Source organism: Mercenaria mercenaria, chromosome 18 (assembly GCF_021730395.1).
Source record: "Mercenaria mercenaria strain notata chromosome 18, MADL_Memer_1, whole genome shotgun sequence".
Lineage (NCBI taxonomy): Eukaryota > Metazoa > Mollusca > Bivalvia > Venerida > Veneridae > Mercenaria > Mercenaria mercenaria.
In genome coordinates this window covers 40,097,379-40,109,516 of record NC_069378.1, presented here as the reverse complement: position 1 = coordinate 40,109,516, position 12,138 = coordinate 40,097,379, and the positions used below count along the sequence as shown (strand labels likewise).

At 35.6% G+C, this 12,138-nt stretch overlaps 1 protein-coding gene across 2 annotated transcripts in view; it reads left to right on the top strand.

Annotated features, from left to right (window-relative positions):
* LOC123538136 (dnaJ homolog subfamily C member 13-like) overlaps positions 1-12,138 on the top strand; it is a 113,755-nt gene that overhangs the window by 59,944 nt on the left and 41,673 nt on the right. For both annotated transcript variants that reach the window (XM_053530488.1, XM_053530487.1), the window contains exons 36-37: positions 10,149-10,333; positions 11,838-11,912. In XM_053530488.1, the coding sequence (XP_053386463.1) occupies positions 10,149-10,333; positions 11,838-11,912 (260 nt within the window). The remainder of the gene's footprint in view (positions 1-10,148; positions 10,334-11,837; positions 11,913-12,138) is intronic.

The window sequence follows — 12,138 nt, the reverse complement described above, 5'->3', positions numbered from 1 at the left end:
GAAACATAGTCAGAATGTTTATCTGAATGATTCCTAGGCCAAGTTTAAAACTGGGTCAAAATATGGGTAAAAAAGTTGGTCACCCGCCCAGTTCAAAGGAAAATCTTGTTTACACTGTAGAGGCCATATTTATGACACTATCTTTATGAAACTTGTTCAGAATGTTTATCTTTATGATTCACAGGCCCTGTTCGAAACTGGATCATATGGGTCAAAACCTAGGTCACCTCACAGATCAAAGGAAAAGCTTGTTAACAGTGTAGAGGCCACATTTATGACTCTATCTTTATGAAAACTTGGTCACCGTGGCTTCTGAATATTTTATGACACCCCAAGAGTTATTTGCAGAGAAAGTGACCCATGATGTGCTGACCATTGTGCAGCAATAAAGTTTGTAGTATTATCTAAAAATATTTTAATGTTTAGCCCAAGTAAAGAAAATATATTTCACTTACTTTAGCAGTTTATATGTTAGAAACACAGAGAGAAACTGTAATGAATTTAGTGCCATTGGAAAGAGAATTTGATTTCCTAAAATTTTGTATTGATAAAAATAATGTCAACTCACCGAAAATACTAAAATAATGATATTGTTTAATAAGTGTGTATGTAATCACATAATAATGTCAACTATCTTGTTCAGTTAAGACTATCCAGTTATCAGCAATATGTAGACTATTGGTTATTGGTTATCCCTTATCAGTGTTATGCTTCTGTTTTATGTAGTTAAGGGTTAAATTTTCACCTGGATTTACAAATTGTGGGGTTAATGCAGAAAGGAGACATCTGCATATGAATAAAGAAGGCATTGTCTACTTTCTGCATTAACCCAATGAAATATACTGTTAGAAGAAAGTATGACTTTGTACAAAAGTAATGAAATATTAAAGTGTAAAGTTGGTTATCTTGTGACTGAGATAAAATGTTGGATTGTAAAATCACAACTACCAGCCTTACAAGACTGAACATTAGAGTATTACAGCAAGTAGAAATATCTGTGTTTTGTTAAAAGATAGTAATAACTTAAACTGAGGATTTAAATCATATCACAGCTGAGACAATAAAATATTAGGGTGGAAAAGCATGGGAAGTAATCCTAGCAAAAGTACATTCACTGATCTTGAAATCAAGCAAGAATCTGTTAAAAAGAAAAATGCTAATGGTGACGATACAGCAAATGATAAACAGAAGAACGTTGATGGTGATAGTGCAGCAAATGATAAGCAGAATAATGTTGATGGACATTTAGTTGCAATAGCAATAGACTTTGGAACAGCAAATTCAGGATTTGCATATTCATTTTATGGGAATGAACAGGAAATAACATCGGCAAAACACGGAACCTTCCTCGAAGAGGACCGGGTACCAACCATTATTCTTCTGAATCCTGATCAAACTTTTCATTCATTTGGATATGATGCACAGAGAAATTATCATGAATTACATGGAGACGTGAAACAAAACTACTTTTATATAGAACATTTCAAGATGGCACTTTACAAAACAAACAAAATTTCACGAGATACTGATATATACGACATAACAGGAAAACCTGTTAAAGCAATGAAGGTGTTTTCTGCAGCTATTGAAAATTTGAAAAATCTTGCTTTGAAAGCAGTATCTCTTGCCAAAATAGATTTACCAGAATCAGGCATTCAGTGGATGGTTACTATTCCAGCTATTTCTTCTGATTCTGCCCGACAGTTTATGCGTGAGGCTGCCAGGGATTCTGGAATTCCAGAGAACCAGCTGCGTCTTGTCCTGGAACCAGAAGCTGCTGCTCTCTACTGTCAAGGAAAAACAGGGGTAGATGACAACAGACTTCCTGTTGGATTCAAATATGTCCTTGCTGATCTAGGTGGTGGAACATCTGATATGTGTGTACATGAAGTTTTGGAAGAAGGTAAACTCAGGGAAGTGTATAGAGCAACTGGGGAAATAGCAGGAGGGACTGATGTTGATGTTGAATTTGTGTCCTTTATGGAAGCATTGGTAGGTGAGCAGGTATGGACTGAGTTCCAATCAAACTACCCTTCAGCTTATGTAGATTTAATTAATAATTTTCAAAAACAGAAAAAGATATTTTCAGGAGACAAGGAAATGACAATACTGAAAATGGAAAATGCTCTTGTGTATGTGTTAGAACAAAGACAGAAAACATTTTCAGATATAATAAAAATGTCAAACTATGCTAAGAAACTAGAATTTCATCCAACTGAAGCTAGGTTTTATATATGTAAAGATCTCATGCAGATTTTCTTCACACCTTCATTAGATGGCATTGTTAACTTAGTGAAAGAGATTCTTGATTGTACTGGTAATATTAATACACTGCTGCTTTTTGGAGGTTACAGTGAATCACCTTATCTAAGGGAGAGAATTCAGTCAGAGTTCAGTAATATGAGAGTTGCCCTTGTAGAAGATGCTAGACTGGCTGTGTTAAATGGAGCAGTGATGATGGGCTGGAAACCTAAAAACATCATACAACGTAGGTCAAGGTTCACATATGGTTTAGCTGTTAGTAAGCTATTCATAGAGGGAAAACATCCAGAGAGTCTGAAGATCATGTATGATGGAAAGGCTTGGTGTAGCCGGGTATTTAAGAAGATGATAAAGAAAGGTCAGATAGTGGAGTATGGACAAACTTTCATATATGAAGGATATTATACAGCCAGGGAACCAGAAGAGAAACATAAGGAGAGATATAAGGCACTGTGGAGATCTACAAGAGAGAATCCTCAGTACTGTATAGAGGAGGAGTGTAGTGAGGTAGGACAGATTGTGATGAAACCTCCACCAGAGGGATGGCCTGATTACTGGGATGCTGACTCACATCTCATAGTGGGGGAGACCGAGTTCACAGTGAAAGATTTCAATCTATTAACAGGACATGAGTATGAAGCTCAGATGAATTTTCTATAAATTATAATCTTCAACATAAATAATCATTTGAAGTAAATATGAAACTAACAATTCATCATCTCTTCTGAATTTATAGTGAATCATTTCAGTCTTTCAGTCAACATTTCAGGACAGGAGTATGAAGTTCAAACAGATTTTCTGTAACCTTTATCTTAGGCTAAATACTGATACATTATCTACAAAATCAGTCATAGAGAAAAATATTGGAATTGTTTGAAGATACATGTGCAGAAGCATAGTATGATAATCTTTATAAATCATGTTTAACAGTAATTGCAAATAGAGTGGGCAGACCAATGCTCGGCGTAAAAACTACATATTCTAAATCTAAAAACTGATTTTACATTATCTTACCGTACTTTTTTATCGCAAGTTTGTAGAACAGTCTTTGAGTATTCAACCATATTGTTTACATATTTCTAGTCACACCATGACGTAATAGGCGGGAGCTAAAAATAGTACCAGTAAAACTTGTGCGGTTCATGCGGAAGTATACCAACGCTCGGCGTACGGCATATTAATCTGCAAGTGTAATTTTGAACTATTTATGTATTAAAATGAAGTATAAGACATATCTAACACAAGACATAGGTTGTATTGATGAACTGATTTTTTAAGTACATAAAACATGTACGTAAATTACCCCTCTCTCTATTCTGCATCTATAATTTGAATAAACACATTTTATACAATAATAAAGGAATTCATTTGAAGATAATTTATCACAATTCTGTGAGTCTAACTTCAAGAAATCAATAAATTATGATATTTGATGATTTATTTCCATTATTTTTGGAAATCTTTTCAAAAGTGTCATTAGTCCACATAGTATATCAATTACTTCGACAGCATAAGCTACAGAAAAGTGCAGTACAATGGGTCCGTATAAAATGCCATGATAAGGGTTTATAGTTTATTTAAGTATAAAGAAATAAAATAATTAAAAAGAAAAATGTTGTTTTTTTCTCCATAATTCGGCCTGCAAGCTACTTTTTTAATACCTGTTTTACCAGAAAATCTGTTTTAATGAGAGGAGAACACAAAACTGAACGGCTTTTAGCCTTGCATCGTCTGCTCTACTGTGACCACGTGACCGTACCGGAAATTAACCGCACTTGGATAAAATTACGCGTGATGTAAACAAACGAAAAGGGACTCATAAGAGCTGATATTTTAAATATATATTAAGAAATTCCCAGAGAAACGTGATATATGCCGAGCGTTGGTATGCGCCGAGCATTGGTCTGCCGACTCTACATGTATTTAAGTCATTAAGTAAGAGTTTTTATTATCATACCCAGACAAACAAAGTTTATAGGTGAATAGTGTATGTAAGGGCCATCCTGGTTGATCTTTTGCCAAAAAATTTGTGACACAAACTTTTAAATGGATTAATATGAAACTTCATACACATTTATTAAGCTGATACTGTGAAATCATTAACATTCCTATGGGACAGAAATATGGCATTTTGGCTAAAAACACAAAATCACATGCCCATAAAATGATATGCATTTACAGTACATGTTTGTCTTAAAATAAGCATTCCCTTTTAAAGATATTGGTGCAAATATACTTTTTTGACCTGTGAAATGGCGAGGATCTTTTTGATCAATACATTCCATTGCTATTGTCTATTAGTTTACTTCAAAGCAATATTTTCAAACTACTGTCTAATCTGTTTATAGCAACATCTAATGGACACTGACTGAAAGTGACCACTACAGACAGGTGAACACTTTATCCAGGCTTTTATTTTCAGACATTATTTTTGCAAAGAAAGATCAAAATGATACTGACTTGTTATTTCTTATTGTACAAAGTAAATGCATTTTAGAAGTTTAAAACATACCCATATACATATTTAAACATTCATGAACACAATTTATATAAAACAATGTTTAAATGATTTTTAAAGTTTTAGGCGAAAATTGCAGAAGATACCCGATTTGAGAAAAACGTGATATGCCAAGTTTCGCTGATTTTACCACAATTTTTGACCTATGAAAAGCTTGTTTACACATTCAAAAACATGCCCATTTAGCGGTCGTTGAAGCAGTCAATTACTAATTCATGTTAAATGATCAATTTATTACGTATGTTCTATTGTCGATTTAAACTTTGTAGAAAAGGTTCGAAATCGGCTTCACACGTAGTATTGTAGAGTATGCAAACTGAAATTTTGTTATTATAATTGAGTTATTCGAGTTAATTAAAGACTTGTATAAAATATCACTTTCTCCACTCTTTGCGTTTCAATGACAGGTATGCATTTAATTTTGCACAAAATGCAAGCATTTATTGTCAACTTGGTCAGAAACGACTAAGAGCGAATATAGTGTCAGAATCTCAGACTTATTACAACTCACGTACATGTGCAAAGCATACCAAACGGTGGCAAGGGAAATCACTCTTTCCCACATAGTGAATCAGTTTTTGCGAGCCAAAGAAAATGACAATTTTTGTTGTGAAACACACACCGCAGTTGTTGATTGCCAAGAAGATCATTGCAATGTATCCTGATAAATGATAAGATTAAAACTAAAAAGAAACAGGTGAACACCCATCAGAAATTTGAAAGTGAAAGTAACATTCGTTTTATGTCACATTATTAGACAAGTAACACAAGTTATGATAATGATGTTGATGATATCCAGTTGTATAGACTTATTTGTATTTAACATTAAATTTCTATACTGTACAATTTATAAGCCATACAGTTTGATCCCAAATCCCACTTAGTGGCTGCCTCTTGGATTAATGGTCACCTGGCTTAAGCAGCCAAATTGTCTGTTTCCCCTGGCTGGCTGCTTAAGACAGGTTAGACTGAATTACTTAAAACTAAAACATTTCATACGGTTACAACAATGCTTATATCAGTATTTACTAAGCAAGTGTCTTTTCACTTCCTTTTTAAAACTGTGATGTCCTCTAAATAGATTGTATTCTCCCAGGAAGTGAATTCCATACTAAAACACTGTTATAATATAAAGTATCTGCTGTTACCGAATTTACATATGGAACATAAAAATTAAAACTATTTTTCCTTGTTCTGTATGTATGCATGTCTGATTTCATAGTGAAATGGTCACAATAGTTTGGACATTTACAATAGTATACCTTATGCCCATGACTTGAACAAAATGTGTTTAACCATAAGACCTCTGCCAAGTTCGATATCTAGCCAGATCTGCCCAGGTACTTCAGAATTATGGCCCTTGAAACTTGTTTTTTTATAATCAAAGCACTGAAAGTCTGATAAGGCAGTTGTGGGAGACATGCGCTTTTCTCAAAAGCAGCTCTAGTTTTAAAGGTTACCATTATACCATGCAGATCAGGCATAGTAAGCATTGTATAAGAGAATTACACAGTTTGCCTCATGTTATTATAAAATCTAAGACATTATTTTGTTTGTATAAGGACTTAAGTCTTGAATTTACTTTCTTAATAATATCATTTGCACATGTACAACCAGACAGAGTATTGTCTAAAACATGAGCTAAATACTTCACAGAAATCTGTGACTTAATTATTTTATTACCACACTTGATAAAGAATTTCTCTACGTGTTTTAAGTTTCTCTTACTCCCAAAGAGAATACATTCTATTTTCCCTAAATGTAGAGAGAGTTTATTATCAGTAAACCACTTATTGCAATTTTCTAATTCCATGACAAGTTTTTTTTACTGATTTCACCAGAGAATATTTATCTTTTAAAATTTTAGTTGCAAGGTCTGTTTTAATATTGGGTCATCAGTGTATGGAACCCCAGGATTGGATGCAAGGACAAGACAATTCAACCTTATTGACATATCTTCACTTTATTTCTATACACCCGTCTCTGGAAGAGCGGGCGTATTATGTGAACACCTGTGGCGGGCCTGCGGTTGGCGTCCAAAAGCATGTCCGCTCTGTAAGTCAAACAGTTTTCACCTGACCTTCACCAAACTTGGTGACAATGTTTTTAGGCATAATATCTCGGCCAAGTTCGATGACCAGCAAAATCGCTCCAGGCACTCTTGAGTTATGGCCCTTGACTTACTGTCCGCCCTCTTAAGTCAAACAGTTTTCATCCGATCTTCACCTAACTTTGTGACAATGTTTGTAGGCATAATACCTCGGCCAAGTTCGATAACCAGCAAAATCTCCCCAGGCACTCTTGAGTTATGGCCCTTGAATTACTCAAAAATCTGCAAATTTGGCCTTGTCTGCCCGTTAAGTCAAACAGTTTTCATCCAATTTTCACCAAACTTAGTAGCAATGTTTGTGGGCATAATATCTTGGCCAAGTCTGATAACCAGCAATATCGCCTTAGGCACTCTTGGATTATGGCCCTTGAATTACTGTAAAATCATTTAATTTCGTGGGCATAAAATTTTGTGGTTTTGGTCAAAACGCGAAATTAGTGGGGATATGAATTTGTGGGTTTTAACTTTTGAACATAAAATGAATGAGAATTTTACTTGTTCATTGGGATTAAATTTCGTGGATTGACTCAACCACGAAATCCACGAAAATTAGTCCCCCACTAATATTTATGATTTCACAGTACTCGAAAATCTGTGAATTTAGCCTTGTCTGCTCTCTAAGTCGAACGGTTTTCATCCGATCTTCACCAAAGTTCGATAACCAGCCAAATTGCCCTAGGCTCTTGGATTATGGTCCTTGAATTAGGCCAGATTCGATGACAGGCATATTTTGTGACAGTCTGCCACTCTTGTTTAGCTCAAGGTTAGCTATTGTGATTGCTCACTGTACGGCGTCAGGCCGTCCACACTTTCCTTTAAACAACATCTCCTCCTAAATCACCAGGCCAATTTTGATGGAACTACAAAGAATAGGAAAAACTTTGAAAATCTTACTTGTCCAAAACCACAGGACCTAGGGCGTTGATATTTTGTACGTAACATTATCTTATGGTCCTCTACCAAGATTGTGCAAATTATCCCCCTAGGGTCAGATATGGCCCAGCCCTGGGGATCACATGGTTTATATGGACTTATATATTATAAGGAATCTTGTACACACATGGTTTAAATAGAGTTGTATAGGGAAAAACCTTTAAAAAATTTCTCGTTAAAGTTACAGGATAGAAATTTGTATAATTTTTGATACAGATTTCAATTTCTTGCATACCAGACAGGGATTTCCGGTATTTTTACCGGTGCTGGAAAAATCCATCTTACACCCCGGGGTGTAAGATGACTCTCGTGCTTTAAATGACGTATTACGAACTACACATATGTAGAAGATTTATGTAGTTATTTATATTTTATTTCGGAAAACGGAATGAAAATCCAATACTTTGACAGTTCCTCTTTGTTCCTGATAGTATATTTCTCGATTCAAAACACGTTATTTTATCAAAAATTCATAACGTTACGTTAGAACTGATAAAACAAAACCGGAACTAAACATTGTTATTTGTCTTTGAAACGTCATGATGTCTTTCCTGTTTACGGACGTTGATTTCCCGCGCTTTGTTTAAATACGCTGCTATAAGAAATAGTTCTAAAAAGAAAGCCGTTCGACTGATTTTATTTTTATTATTATATCTTGATATCGGTATGCAAGAAAAAGATTCTGTCACTGGTTATAGGTGCAGTTGGGAATATCCGGCTCTCGGGTAACTGTTTAGGCGGTAACTCAGTAGGAACCTCGTTACCGTCTAAACAGTTATCCTCGAGGCCGGAAATTCCCATCTGCACCTATAACCAGTGAAAGAATCTTATAACCCATCTTGAATAGTCTTTATCGTGTCCTGCTGACCTACTTTCTTGTCTCTAAAGCTACAGCAAATAGATTTGGACCACCTGTATAATTTTGACAATGTATTTCAATGTGGTCAATAACCTGACCAAGGTGATATTCATCAAGGCCAATAGGTTGAGGTGAATATAACCTTTGTCAGGTCCATAGATATGGATATTCACTGATATTATCATACAATATGTGTTTGTATTCTATGAGTACACTTAAAAAAGAGCAGTATAGTTAATATCTCAGTTACATTGTTCATAAGTGAATATGTTGACATGCAGTAAATATACATAATTTTATTGAAATGTAACAAGGCAGCTGATTGGATTACACATTTATGGAAACTAGTTCTTATTGGCTGGTGTTTGACATATCTGTATCATGTATAGCCAGGAGTTTGTTTTGAAGAATTATTAGTTGATTGTTCAAGTTTATTTACAAGAATATGGCATTTTGCAATGAATATCACTTTCTTTGGACCTGCTTGTGACCAGTTATCAAACAATGATATAAGTAGAATTTATGAGTCAGGAAATAACACAATATAGTATAAATAAAATTACTTCCCACTAGGTGAACCCCTTACACAAGCTATTTAGTAACCAAAAGAACACATGATTAAACACAAATATGCTTATGTTAAAAAATAATCAAAACCGAACCGTAAATAAATGTACTTAATGACTGTAGAAACCAGAGCACCATGAGAAACACTTTAAAGGCCTTTGGTGTGTGTAACCATGGTTTTGTCCCTGGGACTATGCAAATTTTTGGCACGGCCTCAAATGTTGGTTTCCATGCTTGTACTGGTTCGATTGTTGGTTTTTCTTGTTGTCCTCAAATCTGGTTTTGAATTGTTTTAGTGATGTGTAGTGTTTTGCTGTGGAATATATTTTCAGATGCTCCTGCTGAATGATACGTTACAAATGATGCTAACATATCTAATACAGAACTTCTCATGTGTTTTGAAATGTCTTTTACAGTTGCCTTTAAGTTTAATCCTGCGGGTGCTCTGGTTTTCAATTTTGCTATTGTTGTTTCTTCTGTCCTAAGACTGATACTGATGTTTTGCGTTGTTAACAGTACTGTGACGACAACATCATTTAGGTCCTTGGTTGTCTTTCGTAAAGTGGCGGGAAACTGGTTTGACTTTGCTTCCTGGTCTTATGTCTAAGATATGGCTGTAAAAACATTCACATATCATGTTTCCAGTTTGCCCCACGTATTGTATGCTGCATTTTTTACATGTGGTTAAGTATATTGCACTTGTAGTGCAGTTATACAAACCTTTGTTGTTGAGATATTCCACTGTTGTATGGATTCAAACCTTGGTTCTTCCTGTGATAAATCTTCAAGTTAGGCAGTTCTTGTTGCACAGATAAGAACAGAAAATTTAAGGTAAAGGTTGAAGCTTACCATATTAATTTTGTTCATATCGGTCAGCCTAAGTTATTGGTATATTTCAGAGTTACATCCATACAAGTATGCGGGATACCCAATGTTGATCAAAACTATCAAAATGGAGACCAATGATGATCAGTTGTTCTCAAAGTCGGCTCCGTTGTTAGCAGCAGCTAGTGAACTGGCATTCCATACAGTGAACTGTAGTGCCCTCAATGCTGAGGAACTACGCAGAGAAAGTGGTATACAGGTAAGTTAGTAGCAGCCAGTGAACTGGCATTCTGGCATTCCATACAGTGAACTGTAGTGCCCTCAGTGCTGAGGAACTACACAGAGAGAGTGGTATACAGGTAAGTTAGCAGCAGCCAGTGAGCTGGCATTCCATACAGTGAACTGTAGTGCCCTCATGATTGTAGAGAGAGTGGTGTACAGCTAAGTTAGCAGTGCAGTGAATTGTAGTGTCCTCAGTGCTGAGGAACTGTGCAGAGAAATGGTATAGAGGTGAGTTACCGACAGGGTGTGGACTGTAGTGCCCTCAATGCTGAGGAACTATGCAGAGAAGTGGTATAGAGGTAAGTAAGCTACAGGGAGTTGACTGTAGTGCCCCCAATGCGGAGCAACTATGCAGAGAGATAAGGCTTAAGTGAACTTTGTCCTTTAGCGGCAGAGAGTGTACTGTAGTGCCCTCAGTGCTGAGGAACAACACAGAGATAGTGGTATACAGGTAAGTTATTAGCAGCCAGTGAACTGGCAGTCCATACAGTGAACTGCAGTACCCACGAAGCTGTGGAACTACACAGAGGTAGTGGTATACAGGTGATTTAGCATTAGCTGGTCAATAAGCATTCCATACCATAAACTGCAGTGCCTTCAGGTTCTTTAGAGAGAGAAAGGTATAAAGTTAGTAGCAGCAAATAAACATTCATTCTGTACAATTAACTGCAGTGCACCTCTGATTAGTGAGTATATCCCTTTAAAGACAAATAGTAAACTGACTTCTCCAGAGCAACAACCTCTGTATAACAATCACAGTTCACATTGCTGTTAGTGGTGTTCACTTGAGAGGTTGCACTGTATGTAGAAAGGGTGGTATACAGGTAAGTAGAAAGATAGATATTATTTTATGAACTGTAGATATTAAAATATGTTGCTGACATTAGATATTTTGTTATTTTGACTTGGAAACCAGTGTGAAATATCCCACCAATTGAGAAAAATATTACCTTTAGAATTTATGAAAAAAAGGTCTTTATTTAAATGATATTGTGTAGACATATAACAAAATAGGTAGGCAGTCTTGTACAGAGAAATGTTAAGAGTTTAAATGATAGGTAAAGGACACCGCATGATTTAGGATTTTAAAAAAATTGGCCTTGCTATATTTGTTTTTTTTGGGGCCTTTGTGTAGACATGATAAAATCACTTGCCCCTCAGTGATGCTGGTTCAAAACCTTGCTTAGGGAGTAGAATTCTTCATGTGAGGAAGTCAGACATCCAGCTGACTTAAGAAAGGTCAATGATGCCAGCATATGCCTGAAAAGGGGCTGGAAGGGCACCTGGGTTTTTTCTAGACCATGAAAATCTTGAAAATCACCATATGACCTATAATAGTGTTGGTGTGATGTTAAAACCAACAAAAACAAATACATCAGTTTTGCACAGACATATATGTCATTAAGTCTCTTTATGCCTTTGTATTTCAATAATGTGTATGTATTTACAATGTTTATTAAAAGTTTGAAATATATTTTCAGGTTTTGCAAGAAGCATTTACAAGATGTGTAAATGTTCTAGGTGCTTCCAGTAAACCAGAAGATCTTGCTGTCCAGGTAAGGTCATTTATTGTACAAGGTTACCTTAATCAACTAAGGTTTGCGGAAGTCCATGGTATATACAAAACTGAACATTTTGGACTAAATATTATAACCAAGATTCATTTCTTACCTGAAACCTGCTGGTAATTTTTGATGGAGATCAAGCTAAAAACCACACTTTGCCTTGTTTAGCAAAGCTGACCAAAGTTATTGGCAGTATTCTGTTAACACTTGGTTGAGA